General features: G+C 42.4%; 1 protein-coding gene across 1 annotated transcript in view; it reads right to left on the reverse strand.

Moving 5' to 3' along the window:
- Positions 1-23068, reverse strand: part of LOC137653846 (DNA helicase MCM9-like) — a 64490-nt gene that overhangs the window by 25443 nt on the left and 15979 nt on the right. Inside the window, exons 3-5 of the mRNA XM_068387497.1 lie at positions 15501-15679; positions 3078-3244; positions 2712-2852 (exon numbers count right to left, since the gene is read on the reverse strand). Coding sequence (XP_068243598.1) covers positions 2712-2852; positions 3078-3244; positions 15501-15679 — 487 coding nt within the window. The remainder of the gene's footprint in view (positions 1-2711; positions 2853-3077; positions 3245-15500; positions 15680-23068) is intronic.

The raw sequence follows: 23068 nt of genomic DNA on the forward strand, positions 1-23068 counted from the left end.
AACATGAGAGCGGTGTACGAAAGACTGAGCTGGCTCGCCAATGGGAGAAGAGTACATCAACAATATGTACCAATCTCAAGCAGAAGGATACTATAAGGAAGGAAATCAGACACATGTTAGCGAAGTGGCAGGAGTTTCCTGATTTTATGGAAAAGAGGCACCCGGACAAGTTGGCGTGTGGTCATGCGTTAGCCTTTTGTGACGACACTTGCGTACGTCATTTTTTGGATCATGCCATGTCGACCTGATGGAAGGTTCCTATTCGTAGCTTTCTAAGGGATATTTGGCTACAGTGATATTCCCAGAGAAGTGACTTTTAGGTCTCCAGAATTCTAACTCCTGGCGCGAATACTGTATCCTTAAAATTTCTCTGAAGGATATCGCATAAAATAAGGGGACGTATATCTTGATACGACACTTAGCAATCTTCACCCCGAATATCGTTTTCGCTTCGAGTGGTAAAGTGGCTAAACTGAAGGGGAGCCGTTATCAAGGTTACCCTTCCTCCCATACTATTACATGGCTCCAAGATGGCGCTCAATTACTATTTCAGTAGTGATTGTGCACGGTGGTTTTCTCTGTTATCTAACGTTTTTGATCGTTATTGAGAGGATTTAATATGCAATCTCCAGCTGCTTCTGCCTCTGGAAAGTTGAGTATTTATTCTTTACAGTGTATAATTTTTAGCTCCTGCTTCACAGTGAAATTAGTTTAATTTAATGTGTTTTGGAGCTTGGCTTGTCACTAGGGGACTGGTCATCATTTGAATTGCCCAGTGGTTTTCAGAATCAAATTGACTTCTGCTGTATGAAGAGTTCTATTCAGTAAGTCTATGGCATCATCAACTCAAATTGTTCTGCACTCCCTTTAATTTTGCTCAGATCCTGAAATCTATTCCAATCTGCCTTTTCAAGGTTCCATCATGGCAATCTCCGTAAGTGTAGATTATTAATAGTTTATAATGACTTGTGCATACCAGTATGCCAATCATCTAATGTTTTCCAATCAAAATCAAGAAAGCAGTCAGAGCTTGTAATTGAAAGGTCAATGCATGACAAGGTACCTGTCTGAACATGAAAGTGCTTGGGTTCTCTTGTATTACGGAGTCCCACATTTTTCAAAATTGATGTTAACCCTTGTGTTTGCTAAAACACTGCCCCATAAAGGATGTCTACCAACCAAATCTCCCAGCAAGAGTAAAGGTTCAGGGAGTTGATAAATCACCTCTACTAAATTATTTTACGAGATGTTGTCATTTGGAGGCAAATGAAGAGAGCAAATTATGTATCTTCTCCCTATATCAATTTGTACAACCACTGCCTGCAGAGGTGTATGAAGAGGAAAACATACTTGAGGAACATCTCGACGAATATATACAAGACTTCTGCCCGTAGAATTCAAATACTTTATATAACACACCATATTCAGTTTCTAATGGAATTTGGGTAACATGCAGTATTTTGTTTCTCTGTGTTCCCCAAATTACTTGATTTATTATTAATAAAAGAATTGTCCTTTTTAGTTTCCAAGTCGCCTGAAGACTACCCAGCATCTCCTCACTCAGAGAGTATTTTTTGCAACAAGTGGGAATTCTTCTGTAGATGTTGTCATGGGAGATGGGTCTCTTTTCTTGGAGCTTCTATACCGTTGATCGCCGAGTTTTCACTGTACCTCCGCAAGGAGAAACTATTCCATTTCTATAACAAAAAGTCTAAGTATCGATTAATATCAATAACAAAAGGCTTCACAATCACAAAAGCTTATGACTATTTACTTACGTTGCTCAGGAAGTAAGGATATTATCAGGCAGGTGACCAAACACTTCAAGAAATTCTTATGAGATTGAGTGAAGCCAGTTCAGAAGTAAGCAGTGTTAAGACTTAGTCAAGTTAAGGCGAACAAAGATAATAAGTTATCAGACAAAAGCGAATAAGCCTTAAACTCTTACCACAGTTTCAAATGTCACATCCTAGTGAAAATATTAAATCTTATGGATCTCAATATTCATCATTGCTACCATTATTTGTTCTCCATCTTTGAGAGTTCCTGGTATATATGAAAGTTATTATAAAAGTTATCATAGAATGATCATCATTACAAGAACTAAACTATGACATCCCTTCAAAACCCAACTAAATACAAACCTGTCCAATAAGTCATGAAAATAGGTTTTGCACCAAGGGCCAAGGAGACACAGTGTCAAGCAACAACACATCTTACCTATCTTCTAACGTTTGTTCTACTAATTTAAACCAATAATTAATTCAACATTCAGTGTGCACATTCAACAAAGAGCAAAGGCTTTAATAACTGTAGGAGGCTTGTAGGTCATATATAACATTAGTTTGTACCTGCTGCTTCCTCCGGTGCCTTAGATGACCGCGGAGGTAGCAGCAGTAGGGGACTCAGCAGTATGAAGCTTCATCTGTGGTGGAAATGTGGGAGGTTGGGCTGTGGCACCCTAGCAGTACCAGCTGAACTCTGCTGAGTCCCTGGTTAGGCTGGAGGAACGTAGAGAGTAGAGGTCCCCTTTTTTGTTTCGTTTCTTGTTGATGTCAGCTACCCCCCAAAATTGGGGGAAGTGCCTTTGGTATATGTATGTATGTTGTATTTGTGTAGGAAAAATAAATATAAAGAAAATAAGCTTGACTTGATATATCTTTCTAAAAATGTAAACCCCACAAAACAAAAAATAACAACATTACACTTACCTGAATTTTAATTTCTTGATAATCCTTAGTATGCAATAATGTGGAAGTACTACCCAGAGTATGAAAATTATAAGAATAGCAGCCATTTGGGTTTGGACATCGAGATGGTTTGTCAAGTTGATAAAACTGATCGTGGTCTGCCTATAAAGGTAAATTAAAAGGCATCACTAAAGACAAGTACAAAACAAAACATTACTATTTATTCTGCTGTGATGACTCTAAAAGTAATTATCAAAACTTCAAACAGTATAGAACAAACGACAAAATATGCAACTAAACATAATAACTTCCTGAAATAAACTTTTACTTGATAAAAAGAAAGTACAGATGGACAAATAAATGGGGAAATATAATTTCTTACAGTACCTTCACTGTGAACACGTATTTGCATTTGGCGCAAACAAACTCTTTTTGGTATTCCAACATTTTAGCTGCTGTAGTACGTACAACTGTACCTGATATGCACAACAAACGACCAACATCAGATGTCCTTGGAACAGCATGACGGTATAATTCAGGACATGTTGGAAGTCCTGAAAAAGAATACCAATGATGTTATATGTAGAACAACTTAAGATAGGCTACCGCAAAGAATGCAGTTACATGAAAATCTAATCCTGACCAATAATTATTACTTAACAATGTATAGCACTTGGTTAACGGCCTATATGAAGAGCACTCGGACATAATTTTTTTTACAAATTTTATGTTCTTGTTCTGTATCATGTGTAATCCATTTTTTGAATAAATTAATGTACTGTAAATCAAGTTGAGTTCCCTTTAGATTTTTCTTTTCAAAGAAAAATATATATATGCCTATAGTATTACTGTATATTTTGATAAATCTCCTACTATACAGCACCACTTGTGCTAGAGAGTTGCCTATACTGTAATGTAACTGAATCTTTTAAATATCTGATCACTTTTTAAATTATTGTTACAGTTATTAAAAAATCTCATTGTTACAGTTTTTGAGAAATCACAAATATTTATACAGTACAGTATATTCAAAATAAGCATCAATATTGCCATCAGTAATATAAATACAGTAAAATTTAGTAAAACCTTTATGTTAAGAGAGAGAGAGAGAGAGAGATTACTCTATGAATTCAAACTACACTAAAGTACTTGGGTAAAATACAAAACTGCTGCGTGTCAATATAACTACTAAGAAGGAAAAAAGGTGTATAAATACTATAAGAGAAAGATCCTTGAAGCAGTAACAGACATAAATAAGTTATATCGTCTCCTGAATGATAAGTAGTTTTCTAAGGGATATTTGACTACAGTGATATTCCCAGAGAATTTACCTTTAGGTCTCCAGAATTCTAACTGCTGGCGGGAATATCCTTAAAATTTCTCTTAAGGATATCGCATAAATCAGGGTACATATATCTTGATACGACACATAACAATCTTCACCCCGAATAGCGTTTTCACCTCAAGGGGGAAGAGTGGCAAAAATAGAAGGGGAGCCATTATCAAGGTTACCCCTCCTCCCATACTACTATTAAGTATCTAGATGGCTCTGTATCCAAGATGGCGCTCATTCCTTGTAGCATTGAGCATGGTGCTACAGATATAGTAATTTTGGGAGGGATCCTGTCAAGACCTTTTCTATAGAAAAGGAGGGCGGGTCCATCAGGACAACATGGCTATCTCGCCCAAAAAATGTTATTTTCATTAGTAAAATAAATTTTTGAATATACTTACCCGATGATCATATAGCTGTCAGCTCTGCTGCCCGACAGAAAAAACCTACGGGCGGAATACGCCAGCGATCGCTATACAGGTGGGGGTGTACATCAACAGTGCCATCTGTCAAGTAGGTACTCAAGTACTCGATGTCAACATAGAACCAATTTTCTCCTCTGTCCACTGGGTCTCTATTGGGGAGGAAGGGTGGGTCCTTTAATTTATGATCATCGGGTAAGTATATTCAAAAATTTATTTTACTAATGAAAATAACATTTTTCAATATTAAACTTACCCGATGATCATATAGCTGATTCACACCCAGGGGGGTGGGTAGAGACCAGCATTACATGTTGACATTATTATGAGCTAAGTATTCCGTATTTCATTTTAGCAGTTATTCAAAATAACAAGCATAAAATAAATAAGTACCTGGTAAGGAAGTCGACTTGAACAATTACTCTGCCTTTTTAAGTACGTCTTCCTTACTGAGACTCGCGATCCTCATAGGATGCTGAGCGACTCCTAGGAGCTGAAGTATGAAGGGTTGCAACCCATACTAAAGGTCCTCATCAAAACCTCTAATCTAGGCGCTTCTCAAGAAATGACTTTGACCACCCCCCAAATCAAGTAGGATGCGAAAGGCTTCTTAGCCTTCCGGACAACCCAAAAATATTAATAAAACATTTCAAGAGAAAGATTAAAAAGGTTATGGAATTAGGGAATTGTAGTGGTGGAGCCCCCACCACTACTGCACTCGTTGCTACGAATGGTCCCAGAGTGTAGCAGTTCTCGTAAAGAGACTGGACATTCTTAAGATAAAAGACGCGAACACTGATTTGCTTTTCCAATAGGTTGCGTCGAATATACTTTGCAGAGATCTATTTTGTTTAAAGGCCACGGAAGTTGCGACAGCTCTAACTTCGTGTGTCCTTACCTTCAGCCAAGCTTGGTCTTCCTCATTCAGATGGGAATGAGCTTCTCGTATTAACAGTCTGATAAAATAGGATAAAGAATTCTCTGACATAGGCAAAGATGGATTCTTAACTGAACACCATAAAGCTTCAGACGGGCCTCGTAAAGGTTTTTAAAATAGAACTTAAGAGCTCTTACAGGACATAATACTCTTTCTAGTTCATTTCCAACCATACGATAAGTTTGGAATATCGAACGATATTGGTCAAGGCCGAGAAGGCAGCTCGTGTTTGGCTAGAAAACCAAGTTGTAGAACATGTAGCCGTTTCGGATGAGAATCCGATGTTCTTGCTGAAGGCATGAATCTCACTGACTCTTTTAGCTGTGGTTAAGCATATCAGGAAAAGAGTCTTAAAGGTGAGATCTTTCAGGGAGGCTGATTGAAGCGGTTCGAACCTGTCTGACATAAGGAATCTTAGAACCACGTCTAAATTCCAACCAGGTGTAACCAAACGACGCTCCTTCGTGGTCTCAAAAGACTTAAGGAGGTCTTGTAGATCTTTATTGTTGGAAAGATCTAAGCCTCTGTGATGGAAGACTGATGCCAACATGCTTCTGTAACCCTTGATAGTGGGAGCTGAAAGAGATCGTTCTTTCCTCAGATATAAGAGAAAGTCAGCTTTGAGTTACAGAGGTACTGGTCGAGGATACGGATACTGACTTGCACCAGTTTCGGAAGATTTCCCACTTCGATTGGTAGATTCTAAGGGTGGATGTTCTCCTTGCTCTAGCAAACGCTCTGGTTGCCTCCTTCGAAAAACCTCTAGCTCTCGAGAGTCTTTCGATAGTCTGAAGGCAGTCAGACGAAGAGCGTGGAGGCCTTGGAGTACCTTCTTTACGCGTGGCTGACGTAGCAGGTCCACCCTTAGGGGAAGTGTTCTGGGAACGTCTACTAGCCATCGAAGTACCTCGGTGAGTTATTCTCTCGCGGGCCAGAGGGAAGCAACTAGCGTCAACTTTGTCCCTTCGTGAGAGGCGAACTTCTGCAGTACCTTGTTGACAATCTAGAACGGAGGGAATGCATATAGATCTAGATGTGACCAATCTAGTAGAAAGGCATCTATATGAACTACTGCTGGGTCCGGGATAGGTGAGCAAAGTATTGGGAGCCTCTTGGTCATCGAGGTTGCGAAGAGATCTATGGTTGGCTGGCCCCAGGTGGCCCAAAGTCTCTTGCATACATCCTTGTGGAGGGTCCAATCTGTTGGAATTATTTGTCCCTTCCTACTGAGACAATCTGCTATGACATTCAAGTTGCCTTGGATGAACCTCGTTACTAGTGAAAAGTCTAGACCTGTTGACCAGGTGAGGAGGTCTCTTGCGAACTCGTACCATGTCAGAGAGTAGGTCCCTCCTTGCTTGGAGATGTACGTCAAAGCAGGGTGTTGTCCCTGTTCACCTCCACCACTTTGCCTTGAAGGAGAGACCTGAAGCTTTTCCAGGTCAGACGTACTGCCAGAAGCTTCTTGCAGTTGAAATGCATTGTCCTTTGACTCGAGTTCCATAATCCCGAGCATTCCCTACCGCCTAATGTCGCACCCCAGACTACGTCCGATGCGTCCGAGAAGAGAACGTGGTTGGGAGTATGAACAGTCAGGGGAAGACCCTTTTAAAGGTTGATAAAGTCCTTTCACCAAGTCAGACCAGACTTTATCTTTCTGGAAACCGGGATCGAGACCGCTTCTAGCGTCTTGTCCTTTTCCAGTGAAAAGCTAGATGATACAGAAGAGGACGGAGGTGTAGTCTTCCAAGTGACACAAATTGAACCACGGATGACAGTGTCCTAACCAGACTCATCCACAGCCTGACAGGGCAGCGTTCCTTCTTCAGCATCTTCTGGATGGATAGCAGGGCTGGGGGTTGATCGTCTTGTTCAGCAATGTCCTCATCAGAGGGTTCCTCATCCGAAACTGATGAGGAAACGGCAACGGAGTGGGCAACGTCTGACTCGCTGAATCCGGTCGCACTGGTGGATGCGTGACGGAGCCGGACACAATATCATGGTACTGCTGCACAGTCTGTGAACTGTCAACCATGGGGACGCGAGGAAGTACAGCGTCAACCCGAAACTGTCTAGACTGTCTGGGTTGTGCAGTCAACCCCCTACCGGGTTGCTGAGGTTGCCGCACTGCGTCACAACAAGTCACCTCTGCTGGTTGTTGAACGTCTTCCTAGTGGCACACTGAACGTCCACAACCACCTCCGAGAGTCGCTTAACGTCAACGTGGGACTGGCAACCCACACTGGGTCGCATCGGTGGAGGAACCACCTCAACTGGCGGACGCGAGTAGGATACCTCAGCGTCAACAGGGCGCTCAACCAACCGGTAGGAAGGTTGTTGGCCAGAAGGTTCTTCTCCGTAAAAAATCCTCTATCAAGGACACAAGCTTGGACTGTATGTCTTGCAGCAAAGCCCATTAGGGTCTACGGGAGCAGGTGTGGCAACAGACGGGGTTAGCGACTGAAGCGGAACCATTTACCATCCCTGGAAGCCTTGTTATGCTTTAATTAAAGTCCATAGGAGGCTAAGCAGCTTAAGGCTCCTCTCCAAATGACAGAGTCCTCAAAGGAATATCAGTAGGAGGGAGAACAGCACTTTCTCATCTACAGGAACCATGTCCGAGAAAAGCTAGGTTATCTCAGTGAGGGTCTCACTGGTGCATAAGCAGCAGACCAGAAGGCAACGTTATGTAACTGCTTGACAGTCTGTGAACTGTCAAAAACTGAACTGTCAACCACAACAGGTGCGTGAGGACATACAGCACTGGTGCATTAGCAGCAGACCAGAAGGCAACGTTATGTAACTGCCTGACAGTCTGTGAACTGTCAAAAAACTGAACTGTCAACCACAACAGGTGCGTGAGGACATACAGCACTGGTGCATTAGTAGCAGACCAGAAGGTAACGTCATGTAACTGCTTGACAGTCTGTGAGCTGGCAACAACCAAAGCTGTGTGGGGAAGCCTCAACTCCTGACTGACTAGTCTGCTGCGGGTGAGTGGCGGTAACCACAGAGAGTTGCAGAGGCTGACACACCGTGTCAAAACACGGCAGCTTGTGGTAGCTCACGCACGGCAACGGAGTGCTCCGTGTGTCTGTGGGAGTCAGCATGCGTCTGGCAGGGTCGACTGCGCATGGGTGGAGGAGCTCTCACAACAAGAGTGTGGGAGCAGGTTGTAGGCAAACGGGTGCATCGTCAACCTTCTCCGCAGTCGGAGTGTGGGAGCAGGCAACAACCAAAGCGGAGTGGTGGTGCGTGGTGGGGACTGCCGTGGGTTGCGGAAACTAACGCATCGCGTCAAAACACGGCAGCTTGACTCCACCTTCCCACTGCTGATGCGGTAGTTCACGCATGTCAACGGAGGGTGCCGCACGTCTGCTAACGTCAACATGCGTCTGGCAGGGTCGACTGCGCATCGGTGGTGGAGCTCTCCGCAGCCAAAGTGTGGAAGCAGGCAGCCTCAGCGTGAGCTGGGCGCACAACCGTGGAAGGTTGTAGGCTAACGGGAGCAGTGTCAACCTTCTCCGCACGAAACTCCTGCATAACCGCAGCTAACTGAGTCTGCATAGACTGCAGTAAAGACCACTTAGGGTCTACAAAAGCGGCAACAGACGGAGCTACTGTCCGTTGTGACTGAGGGTCTAAAACAGCTGGTGCGGCAACAGACGGAGTTACTGCCTGTTGCGGTACCACCTTGCCTCTCTTGGGAGGTGTGCAGTCGTCGGATGACTGCAGCGAGTCCGAACTGACCCAGTGGCTACACCCGGGCCCTTGGACTTGCGCGGAAGGGACCGACTTGCACTTAAAAAGCTGCGAGATGTGGTCCATGGTTTCTTACGAGAAACCTCTTCCACAGACGAGGAACAAATGGGCTCTCTCGTCTTTGTGTGGGTGGGGCGATCTTGGGTAGATACGCCCGAAACCACGGAGGGAAAAACGTCTGTTCGTTGATCAAGGCCTGTGGAACCCATAAGTCGTTCGACATTACTTCTCCCCTGGGCTTGGGAGCTTGTAAGAGGTCCCGGACTAGGTGAACGACTGGCACGAACAGACGAACCCTCGGACGCAACACTGTAACACTGCGCATATCACTTTATCACTTTGATTTTCTGTTTTGCACTTATTTCACTGAAATCGAAACTTTAACTGATTTCTACCTGAAACACGCAATCCTATCCTTCATTAAAAGGTAGTAATTGCGAAAACAGTCGTACAATGCAACAGAAAACATATATAAAGATAAAGAATTCAGTGGCTGGGAAAGAGACTAAACACTAGATCAAATAAACTACGTTTACAATCTCTCACCGCACAAAGCCTGGGAACAAGAATAAAACCCTAGAAACGTTTTACCTTCTTCCCCTACAGCGACTAGGGAGGAGAGTAAAAAAAAACGAGAACAACGTTACCAGCTTGAACGAAACGTTTATTCTCCTCTCTCTCCCTCCGTCTCTATCTCTCTCTCTCTTTCTCTCTTGATTTCGCACCTGAGAGAAGAGCCCAATTATATATCGTTAAAACATGTTATTTGCTAAAGGAAAAAACTGAAAGGTTTTCCAAATAAAAAGTTCCTTTAATTTAGAATTTAAACCATTTAAGCTAAGAAAGAATGAACTAAACGCCAGAATCGGTTTACTCTTACTGCAAAGTGAAACCGTGATACACTCTCTCTCTATCGTAACGATAGAGCGCATGTTGAACGTCCTGAACGTCAACAACTGCGTAGACTAAAAACTAAACGTTAGTTCATCTTTGAAAACAGTACGAGACTATCAAAGAAATTCTTTCATAAAACATTAAAATTTAAAAAGTATTAAATTCTTTAAAGGTTAAATACGATATAACGGGCTCAATGTTAATTAACTTCGGTTCCAAGTTAGGACCGCCTACTATCAGGAAAGGTCGCATATAAACAAACATAAGAATTTATTGTTATATGTTTATAATAAATGGAAAGTTAATCGAAGAGGCCTATAAAGGCGGAGAGATATAAAATATATAGATCTAAGACGTGTTAAGCAAAATTACCAAAAACCTAAACACACTTCCGTCTAAGGGAAGGGTCGGCCATTTAAAAGTGAAAGAGAGTCCATACTCTCTTCGTCACCATAATTAGATCTATCCAAAACGAGTTCAAGTTTTGAAATGAAGATAAAACCCCTGCATAGCGAAAGCTCAAAACTGGAATAGTGTACTTCACCAAATCGTTGTGAAAACAAATCCAGTTAGTAACAGCGTATTTAGTAGGTCTTGCCAGTGGCACGACAGAGAGAAAATTGGTTCTATGTTGACATCGAGTACTTGAGTACCTACTTGACAGATGGCGCTGTTGATGTACACCCCCACCTGTATAGCGATCGCTGGCGTATTCTGCCCGTAGGTTTTTTCTGTCGGGCAGCAGAGCTGACAGCTATATGATCATCGGGTAAGTTTAATATTGAAAATTATATTTTCATAATAAAATAAATTTTTGAACATACTTACCCAGTAGTTATATATACAGTATAGCTATTGGTCCCTGACGTCCAGCAGAAATTTAAAAACTCGCGGCAATCGTGAGGTACCTGGAACCATTCCGTGATTCCTCAGATCTTCCAAGCCCATATTCTCTAGAGGGGAGGAGGGTGGTAATTAAATTATATATAACTACCGGGTAAGTATGTTCAAAAATTTATTATATTATGAAAATATCATTTTTAAACATCCGACTTACCCGGTAGTTATATATATAGCTGATTGACACCTTTGGTGGAGGGTCAGAGACAGCCAACATTGTTGGAATTTTACTTAAGAGTTAATAAACAAGCTTAAGGGTTCGTACCTGATAGGGAAGCTGACTTCAATTAATTCTTTCATTATGTCCGCTTTCCTTATGAGATCCAGCAATCCACCCAGGGGACTGAAGACCTCTAGGAGCTGTCAAACCAGTCTAAAAACTTCTATGTGACAGCACCTCCTCCAATACCCTTGTTCCAGGCACTCTCAAGGAACAAAATGACCACCCGACTAAAATCAATGATTGTGGAAGACTGTCGCAATCTCCACGAACAACCATAAAAATACAAGAGTTCCAAGAGAAGAAAAGGGTATTAGGATAATGGGAATGTAGTGGTTGATCCTTCCCCAACTACTGCACTCGTTGCTACGAATGATCCCAGAGTGAAGCAGTCCTCATAAAGAGTCTGGACACGTTTTAAATAATGTGAAGCGAACACAGATTTACTCCTCCAAAAGGTTGTGTCCATAATGCTCTGCAAAGATCTATTCTGCCTGAAGGCCACCGAAGTTGCTACGGTTCTAACTTCATGCATCTGACTTTTAAAAGCTTGAGGTCTGCCTTATTGCAATGTGCATGAGTTTCCCTTATTAAGATCCTGATGAAGAATGAAAGTGCATTCTTCGACCTCTGTAACAAGTGGTTTCTAGACCGAGCACCAAAGAGCTTCCGCCTTACCTCGCAACTCTTTCGTTCAGTCCAGGTAGAACTTCAGGGCTCTTACTGGACACAGGACCCTTTTCCAACTCCTAGCCAATCACATCCGAAAGGTTCGGAAACTCAAAAGCCATGAGCCAAGGTTGACAAGGGCGTTCATTCTTTGCGAGAAAGCCTAACTGCAATGAGCCGATAGCTTTGTTATCTCGAAAAAACCAACGTTTTAACTAAAAGCATGAATCCCACTGACTCTTTCAGCTGTCACCAGACTGACCAAAAAATAGTCTTCATCGTGAGGCCCTTAAAAGAAGCTGAATGCAAGGGCTCAAACCTGTCACTCAAAATGAACTTCAGGACTATATCCAGATTCCAAGCTGGTGAATCCTGGTGCTGTTGCTTTGATGTTTCAAACGATTTGAGAAATTCCTGTAGGTCTTTAACATTAGAAAGGTCCAAGTGTTGTGCCTGAATACAGTTGCTAACATACTCTTGTATCCCTTGATGGTAGAGGATGAAAAAAAAAAAAATTGCGATTCCTTCGAAGATATAGCAGGAAGTCAGCAATCTGAGTTATAGAGGTACTGGACGAGGAAACAGAATTGACTCTGCACCACTCTCTAAAAACTTCCCACTTGGATTGGTAAACCTAAATGGTAGATGTCCTCCTTGCTCTTGCAATAGTCCTAGCTGCCTCCTACGAAAACCTCTAGCTCTTGTGAGTTTTTCGGTAATCTGAAGACAGTTAGATGAAGAGCTTGAAGATTGTTGATGGTAACTTTCCAAGTGGGGTTGTTTGAATAGAACTACTCTTAATGAAAGGCTTCTTGGAGTGTCTACCAGCCATTCCAGTACCTCTGTGAACCATTCTCTTGAGGGCCAAAAGTGGGCCACTAGAGTCAATCTGGTCCCTTTGTGTGACCCAAACTTTTTGCATCACTTTGTAATGAAATTTGAACGGTGGAAATGCATTCACGTCCATGTCACGAGCTGTTTGACGCTCGACGTCGCGTTCTGCTTGACGCTCATGTCCCGTCGCGCTTGACGCTCGATGTCACGTCTTGCTGGACGCTCGACATCACGTCCTGCTGGACGCTCGACGTCATGTTTTAGCTGGACGCTCGACATCACATCTGGCTGCTTGACTCCTTTTGGTTAAAGCAGCTGAAACACGACATTTAACGGGGGAGTTGTAAAGACGTTCGTCGTCAAAAACCTCTCGAATAGTAGCCTTACGAAGCTTGGCGTCCAAGTGTGAAGCTTCCTGACACTCAGGGTCCAGGCCTGCTACTCTCTTTTTGTCCGCAGGCTGATAAACTTGCATGAGCGAAGAGAGATTCTGTTGTATATCTTGCAGCATATTAAAATTAGAGTCCACTTGTTGTGGTACAGGAGACGTCACGTCTACCACAAGCTCGCTTTCTACGGCATTTAAAGAACTCACAGAGTGTCCTTAGCACAATAATCAGTCTGATGGTGAGGAGGAGCATGAACCAAGGTCATGCCAGGCTCAGACAACTGTCCTGCAACTGGGTGAGTTGGACATTTCTTGACAGTTGCCGACGTCCTTAAAGAACGTTTGGCAGGAGAGCTTTCTTCGGTAGAATGAAAACGCTTAGGAGCGCTCCAAAGCCTACAACCAGTAGCTTGCGGTGTCATGATAGGACGTTGATTGACCGTGTCCATCTTCCTCTTCAGAGGTCTGGAAGCTTGACACCAGCCTCGTCTGGGCGCTGCATCATCCGAAGATGACGAAAACAATTTAACCTTACCTTCCCTATGAAAAGGCGAGCGTCTTGGGAAGCGTCAAGAGGTATGCTCGAGGTGACAACTGCTCGGGAGCTAAAGCATCTCGTTTCCTTTTGTCGTTCGACATTCCTTCTTCCAGGGGTTGCGGAGCTTGAAGGAGGTCTATGGGGTGCTACATAGTCTCATTCATCACGGGCGGTTCTCGTCCTCCCCCCCTCCCGTCGTCTCGATTGGAAAGGGATCACGCGGAGGCCGTGGCGGTAAACCCTCCACCTACTGAGATTCTTCAGGTAGGAGGGAGGCTTTATGCGTTCAGGGGTCTCTGGAGGTTCAGTCCTTGGGCCTTCAGCATAATTTCCAAGGGCCTGGGGTGGAGTTGGATAGAAGGGCCTCCTCCACCAAACAAATTCCATCAACTCCCGCCACCGGATCTGACCCTGTTTACCCAGGATCTATTGCGCAAGAACGCGATCAAAGAAACAAAACATCTGAAGTTTCAAGGTCGCTTATTCAACGTCCCGAAAAAAGACTCAGGCAGCCGGAGAGTCATCCTCGATCTTGCCCGGCTAAACTTGTTCATTCAATGCGACAAGTTTCACATGTTTACCGTCTCGCAGGTACGGACCTTACTTCCCCGTGGGGCCGTCACCACCTCCATCGATCTTACCGATGATTACTATCATGTTCCAATAGCGAGACATTTCCGCCCATTCCTAGGGTTCAGACTAGGCAACAAGGCTTACACGTTCAAAGTGTTGCCTTTCGGGCTCAACATCGCGCACAGAATCTTCACGAAATTGGCGGAATCAGTCATTCAAGAACTTCGAACCCACGGGGTCCAAGTCGTCGCATATCTGGACGGTTGGCTAATCTGGTCAGACAACGTCGAGGATTGTCTCAAAGCGACAAACAAAGTAATCCAGTATCTTCAGTCTCTGGGATCCAAAATAAATTTCAAAAAGTCCCGCCTAACACCGAAGACCAAGTTTCAGTGGCTGGGATTACAATGGGACCTACGGTCTCACACCCTATGTCTCCCCAGGTCCAAGAGAATAGAGATTGTGAAGAATACCAAACGCTTTCTCGGGGAAAAGATAACATCCAGAAGGAACCAAGAAATGACCCTAGGACCCCTACAATTCGCTTCAGTGACAGACCTTCTTCTGAAAGCGAAACTGAAGGACATAAACCGGGTTTGGCGCTCCAGAGCGAACAACAAATTTCGAGACAAGAAGACCTGTCTCCCTCCCATTCTTCGGAAGAGGCACTAAGAGGCATGAGGAGGAAACCACGACCGGTAACTCTAAGGAGTACCAGTCTGAAACTGCTTTCATTCTACAAAGGGTGATGAGCAGATGCCGAGGGCTGCAGCTAAGGGCACAAGAAGCTCTGGTGGTTCACCCACCCTCAGAGTCTTGGAGGGGAAGACCGTCATCAACCCATGAGGAGGCAGGAATATGATCCCTTTGTGCCCTCAACTGATGTACCCTAAAAAACCATTCCTCAACTGGGAGACCCGAAAGCCAAAAGGATGGCAAGAGTTGCCGTTTGCCTCCTTCAGTGGTGGGTGCAGTTCTACACCTAAGGGTTGTCCAGGGTCTCCTACGGAGTAGACACAACAGGGAGGGAGCACGATGCTGGAATAAAAAGTCACCTCCTGGATTCCATCATCTACCGAAACTCTCTTAAATAGAAAATATTAAAATAAAGGCCAGTTATATTAACAGGAGAAAGCCAAAAGCAACAGTGAAGTCAAATCACCATTGAGTGAGTCTGTGAGAGCGTGGTGCTTATCTACCCGCCCATTAACCTCCCACCGCTACTTCACAGAAGTAATATTCTTATTTAATAAAGAGCAAAAGGTTTGTAGGACGTGTAGGGATCAAACATTAATTTATATAAGACTATATAAAATCTATATACTGTAATACTATTGTACCTTTTATTCGAGCATGAACATTCCTTTTGAAAGAATGGATAGTTTCATCCTTTTCAAATCCATCAAAGAGCTTCCTGACAGCAAGAACCAGAGCTGCATCAACAACAGGCAAGAGTTTAACTGGTGATGCAAGAAGGGCTTCAGCAACTTCCACATACTCCTCAAAAAGAGTGAGGAAACTGTAAAAAGAAATTACAAACTGATTATAAAACCTAAATTATGATTATAAATTACTGCTGGTGCTGCTATAAATTCAACATTCACATTTTTCAAAATACTAATACTGCACATACAAATTTTCAAATAAAGATAATAAGCAATTTGATCAATAATATCAATAAACTTCATACTAACAAAAAGAGTTGAATAAAATACTATAACCAATACTGTATCATTAAAGACAATTTACCTAGATAATTACCTCCATTTCAGAAGCAAATGTAAATCCTCTTATTTTACTTTATTAGTGTGATATGACCAATAATAATATTTTAAGATTGGAAAACATCCTCAAGCCATGATCACTCAATAATAGAGGCTTGTTTCACTAAAAGTAATGACTCTATTTGTAAAGCTTAGGCACTGTATATTCAACAAGATATGGAATGACAAAACTGAATTTTTTTTTTACAAAATAGCCGAATATTCGGAGATTATTTTTCTAGAAGCCCACTTGCAATAGTTCATGTTCCATGAATTGCAGAGGAGGGACCCCTGGAAAATATATACATACATACATATACCAAAGGCACTTCCCCCAATTTTGGGGGGTAGCCGACAACAACAAGAAACAAAACAAAAAGGGGACCTCTACTCTCTACGTTCCTCCAGCCTAACCAGGGACTCAGCCGAGTTCAGCTGGTACTGCTAGGGTGCCACAGCCCAACCTCCCACATTTCCACCACAGATGAAGCTTCATACTGCTGAGTCCCCTACTGCTGCTACCTCCGCGGTCATCTAAGGCACCGGAGGAAGCAGCAGGGCCTACCGGAACTGCGTCACAATCGCTCGCCATTCATTCCTATTTCTAGCACGCTCTCTTGCCTCTCTCACATCTATCCTCCTATCACCCAGAGCTTTCTTCACACCATCCATCCACCCAAACCTTGGCCTTCCTCTTGTACTTCTCCCATCAACTCTTGCATTCATCACCTTCTTTAGCAGACAGCCATTTTCCATTCTCTCAACATGGCCAAACCACCTCAACACATTCATCACCTTCTTTAGCAGACAGCCATTTTCCATTCTCTCAACATGGCCAAACCACCTCAACACATTCATATCCACTCTAGCCGCTAACTCATTTCTTACACCCGTTCTCACCCTCACCACTTCGTTCCTAACCCTATCTACTCGAGATACACCAGCCATACTCCTCAGACACTTCATCTCAAACACATTCAATTTCTGTCTCTCCATCACTTTCATTCCCCACAACTCCGATCCATACATCACAGTTGGTACAATCACTTTCTCATATAGAACTCTCTTTACATTCATGCCCAATCCTCTATTTTTTACTACTCCCTTAACTGCCCCCAACACTTTGCAACCTTCATTCACTCTCTGACGTACATCTGCTTTCACTCCACCATTTGCTGCAACAACAGACCCCAAGTACTTAAACTGATCCACCTCCTCAAGTAACTCTCCATTCAACATGACATTCAACCTTGCACCACCTTCCCTTCTCGTACATCTCATAACCTTACTCTTACCCACATTAACTCTCAACTTCCTTCTCTCACACACCCTTCCAAATTCTGTCACTAGTCGGTCAAGCTTCTCTTCTGTGTCTGCTACCAGTACAGTATCATCCGCAAACAACAACTGATTTACCTCCCATTCATGATCATTCTCGCCTAACAGTTTTAATCCTCGTCCAAGCACTCTAGCATTCACCTCTCTCACCACTCCATCAACATACAAGTTAAACAACCACGGCGACATCACACATCCCTGTCTCAGCCCCACTCTCACCGGAAACCAATCGCTCACCTCCTTTCCTATTCTAACACATGCTTTACTACCTGTGTAGAAACTTTTCACTGCTTGCAACAACCTTCCACCAACTCCATATAACCTCATCACATTCCACATTGCTTCCCTATCAACTCTATCATATGCTTTCTCCAGATCCATAAACACAACATACACCTCCTTACCTTTTGCTAAATATTTCTCGCATATCTGCCTAACTGTAAAAATCTGATTCATACAACCCCTACCTCTTCTAAAACCACCCTGTACTTCCAAGATTGCATTCTCTGTTTTATCCTTAATCCTATTAATCAGTATTCTACCATACACTTTTCCAACTACACTCAACAAACTAATACCTCTTGAATTACAACACTCATGCAAATCTCCCTTACCCTTATATAGTGGTACAATACATGCACAAACCCAATCTACTGGTACCATTGACAACACAAAACACACATTAAACAATCTCACCAACCGTTCACGTACAGTCACACCCCCTTTCTTCAACATCTCAGCTTTCACACCATCCATACCCGATGCTTTTCCTACTCTCGTTTCATCTAGTGCTCTCCTCACTTCCTCTATTGTAATCTCTCTCTCATTCTCATCTCCCATCACTGGCACCTCAACACCTGGAACCGCAATTATATCTGCCTCCCTATCATCCTCAACATTCAGCAAACTTTCAAAATATTCCGCCCACCTTTTCCTTGCCTCCTCTCCTTTTAACAACCTTCCATTTCCATCTTTCACTGTCTCTTCAATTCTTGCGCCGGCCTTCCTTACTCTCTTCACTTCTTTCCAAAACTTCTTCTTATTCTCTTCATATGACTGACCCAGTCCCTGACCCCACCTCAGGTCAGCTGCCCTCTTTGCCTCACGTACCTTGCGCTTTACTTCCACCTTTTGCTCTCTATATTTTTCATACTTCTCTATACTATTACTCTGCAGCCATTCTTCAAAAGCCCTCTTTTTCTCTTCCACTTTTACCTTCACTCCTTCATTCCACCATTCACTGCCCTTCCTCATGCTGCCTCCAACAACCTTCTTGCCACATACATCACTTGCAATCCCAACAAAATTTTCTTTTGCTAACTTCCACTCCTCCTCTAAATTACCAGTTTCTCTTACTCTCACCTCGTCATATGCCATTTTCAACCTTTCCTGATATTTACTTTTTACCCCCGGTTTTATTAGCTCTTCAACCCTCACTAGCTCCCTTTTACATCCACCTACTCTATTCCCCCACTCTTTTGCTACAACTAATTTTCCTTCCACCAAAAAATGATCAGACATACTGTTAGCCATACCCCTAAACACGTGCACGTCTTTCAATCTTCCAAACATTCTTTTAGTTATCAACACATAATCCATTAATGCCCTTTCTACTACTCTTCCATTTGCCACTCTTACCCATGTATACTTATTTTTATCTTTCTTTTTAAAAAAGCTAGCACTTATTACCATCTCTTGTTCAACACACATATCTACCAGTCTCTCACCACTCTCATTTTCACCTGGTACGCCATATTTCCCAATGACACCTTCTACCTCTCCAGCACCCACTCTAGCATTTAAGTCACCCATAACAACTACATAATTCCTTCTACCCAGTCCTTCTACACACCTAGTTAATTCATTCCAGAACTCATTCCGCTCTTCTTCACTTTTCTCACTACCTGGCCCATACGCACTGACAAACGCCCAACATTCCCTACCCAACCTAACCCTTACCCACATTAACCTAGATGATATCTCCTTCCATTCCACTACTTTACCTGTCATCCATTCACTCAACAATAAAGCCACACCCTCTCTCGCTCTTCCCCTTTCAATCCCAGACACTCTACCAGACATTTCACCAAACATCACTTCACCCTTTCCTTTCATCTTTGTCTCACACAAGGCCAATACATCCATCCTTCTACTTCTAAACATACTTCCAATCTCACATCTTTTACTCTCTATCGTACTACATCCACGCACATTCAAACACCCCAAAACTATATATATATATAGGATGCTCAAGAGGGGAACCAGAAGGTTTATGATGATCTACTGCCCTTTGCAAGGACTTTTGGGAAGAGGGTAGCTGATCTGAGAGTGCCTTTCCCACAGCGTCCTCTGCTGGTGGTGAAGCAACAAGCTGATCCTGGGAAGACACCATGGGGGTGATAGTGATAACCTGTGAAGTGGCTCTTCACAATGAACTCCTGCAGCTTTTCCTCCAACAAATAACCTATTATATGCAAAGCATCCACCATATTCAAAGAAGGTTCACTTTGAGGAGAAGGCATTTCACTAAGGGGGAAACAGCAAGACTCCTTTGTCCCTGGGTTTGCCCAAGCATTAAGGTGCCACCACTCTTACTTGAGTGTCCCCAGAATTAGCCACTTCAGAAGAGCCCAATGAAAGAGTCCTGGGGGTAGAAAAGCTGCCCGGGCATTCTTCGACTTTGCGGATGACTTTGAAGGCAAAGAATCCCTCTTAGGCTTCTTTTTCCTGCCAAACTTCTCCCACCGGGAAGATGGTTATTCCCGACACTCTTGACAAGGCGAGGCCTGAAAACAGATATGGCCTCTACAAGACTAGCATAACTGATGAGGATCTACATCAATGCTACTCATAAAAGTACCACAGGTCTTTGGCAGTACTCCTGGACATGTCCACATAGTCAGGGCATAATGAGGGTAGCAGTAATGCAAAACAAAGATGGTGGAATGAAGAAAAAGTATTAGAGAAATCTGCCAAAATGTATCTACTCAGAAAGAACAACTATCCTCTCCAACAGCTGAAATCTAAGTGGGTTGTCAATGAGCCAACATGGGGTCTGTTGCCTCACAGCTACCACCAGGTAGACTACTTTGCACCTCATTATAAGTTTTAACCCTTTTACCCCCGGGGTATTTGGAAATTTCCATCCCTTAACCCCCAAGAGGTTATTTTTTTCCCAGCACATTTTGCAATATATTTTTTTTAAATTGCTCTAACAGCCTTAATTTTTGTCATAGAGAGGTCAGGTTGGTCTCATTCTCTTGGAAAATGCCTGAATTTTCTCAAAAAATCATAAAATAATATGAAAAATGTTATTTTCATTAGTAAAATAAATTTTTGAATATACTTACCCGATGATCATATAGCTGTCAGCTCTGCTGCCCGACAGAAAAACCTACGGGCGGAATACGCCAGCGATCGCTATACAGGTGGGGGTGTACATCAACAGCGCCATCTGTCAAGTAGGTACTCAAGTACTCGATGTCAACATAGAACCAATTTTCTCCTCTGTCCACTGGGTCTCTATTGGGGAGGAAGGGTGGGTCCTTTAATTTATGATCATCGGGTAAGTATATTCAAAAATTTATTTTACTAATGAAAATAACATTTTTCAATATTAAACTTACCCGATGATCATATAGCTGATTCACACCCAGGGGGGTGGGTAGAGACCAGCATTAGCCTACATGTTGACATTATTATGAGCTAAGTATTCCGTATTTCATTTTAGCAGTTATGGTGGTCTACCCTTAAATCTGCACTCTTTGGTGTAGTTGCAACAGTTCCTCCTTTACTTAAACCAGATGGCTCAGTCACTCACTGTCCAAAGGAAAAGGCAACCCTTTTGGCTGATGTTTTTGACAGTAAACAGAGTAATGAAAAACTTGAACTTCCTCATTCCTGTTTTCCTGAAGCTAAACTAACTAGTTTAGCTTTTCGATCTCGTGAGATTAAAGCTCTGTTGATGGACCTTGATGCTTATGGAGGTGTAGACCCAAATGGTATTTTTCCTTTGTTTTTTATAAAGACAGCAGATTTCTTAGCTCCAAAGTTATCTGTTATTTTGCGCAAGTTAGCAAGAAGAGGAGCTTTTAGCACTAGTTGGAGAATTGGTAATGTTACTCCTCTATGTAAATGTGTTTGTGGTAGCTCAAGTCCCACTGATTACCGCCCAATTTCCATAACTCCCATATTATCTAAAGTTTTTGAACGTCTTCTGGCAAAACGTCTTAATAGGTTTGCTGAAGGTAATCATCTATTCCCTAGTTTGCAATTTGGTTTTTGTAAAGGCCTTGGAGCATGTGATGCCCTTCTTACAATCTCCAATGCTGTACAGAAATCCCTTGATTGTGGTCGGGAAGTTCGTATGATTGGCCTTGATTTTAGTGCTGCCTTTGACTGTGTTAATCATGAGGCCCTTGTTTTCAAACTGAAACAGTTGGGAGTGGGTGGGTTGTTTCTTAGCATTATTATTGATTTTTTAAGTAATAGATCTCAAAGAGTTGTTGTTGATGGGCACCATAGTGATTATAGGAATGTGATATCCGGTGTTCCACAGGGTAGTGTTCTAGGCCCATTACTTTTCATACTATATACACATGACATGTGGTTTGGCCTAGAAAACAAGCTTGTTGCATATGCAGATGATGCTACTCTCTTTGCATCAATTCCATCCCCTGAATGTAGATCTAGGGTTGGTGAATCCCTTAATAGAGATTTAGCTAGAATTAGTGCATGGTGCAAATTATGGGGTATGAAGTTGAATCCTAACAAAACTCAAAGTATGATTGTAAGTAGGTCAAGGACGGTGGCTCCTCAACATCCGGATCTCAGTATTGATAATGTTTCTTTAAATATGTATGACTCTTTCAAAATTTTAGGTGTGATTCTTGACAGTAAATTTACTTTTGAGAAACATATAAGGTCTGTGTCTTCTTCAATTGCACAAAAAATAGGCTTATTGAGAAAGTCTTTCAAGATTTTCGGTGATCAATCTATTCTGAAGAAGTGTTTTAATTCTTTCATTCTACCTTGTTTTGAGTATTGTTCTCCTGTTTGGTCTTCAGCTGCTGATTCTCATCTTAATTTGTTGGACAGAAACTTACGGTCTATTAAATTTCTTATGCCTGATCTAGATATTAATCTCTGGCACCGTCGTTCAATTAGTTCATTATGCATGTTGCATAAGATTTTTCATAACTCTGACCATCCTTTACATTCAGATCTACCTGGACAATTCTATCCTGTTCGTAATACTAGGCAGGCAGTTAATTCTAATAGCCAGGCCTTCTCCATCACGAGACTCAATACTACGCAGTACTCTAGAAGTTTTATTCCAGCTGTTACCAAGTTGTGGAATGATCTTCCTAATCGGGTGGTTGAATCAGTAGAACTTCAAAAGTTCAAAGTTGGAGCAAATGCTTTTTTGTTGACCAGGCGGACATGAGTCTTTTTATAGTTTATTTATGACATATTTGTTTTTGATGCTGTTAATAGTTTATATATGACATGTCTGTTTTGACGTTGTTACTGTTTTTAGAATGATTTATTGTTAATTTGATCTCTTCATTTATTTATTTCCTTATTTCTTTTCCTCACTGGGCTATTTTTCCCTGTTGGAGCCCCTGGGCTTATAGCATCTTGCTTTTCCAACTAGGGTTGTAGCTTGGATAGTAATAATAATAATAATAATATTCAAAATAACAAGCATAAAATAAATAAGTACCTGGTAAGGAAGTCGACTTGAACAATTACTCTGCCTTTTTAAGTACGTCTTCCTTACTGAGCCTCGCCATCCTCATAGGATG

Source organism: Palaemon carinicauda, chromosome 14, assembly GCF_036898095.1.
Source record: "Palaemon carinicauda isolate YSFRI2023 chromosome 14, ASM3689809v2, whole genome shotgun sequence".
Classification (NCBI taxonomy): domain Eukaryota; kingdom Metazoa; phylum Arthropoda; class Malacostraca; order Decapoda; family Palaemonidae; genus Palaemon; species Palaemon carinicauda.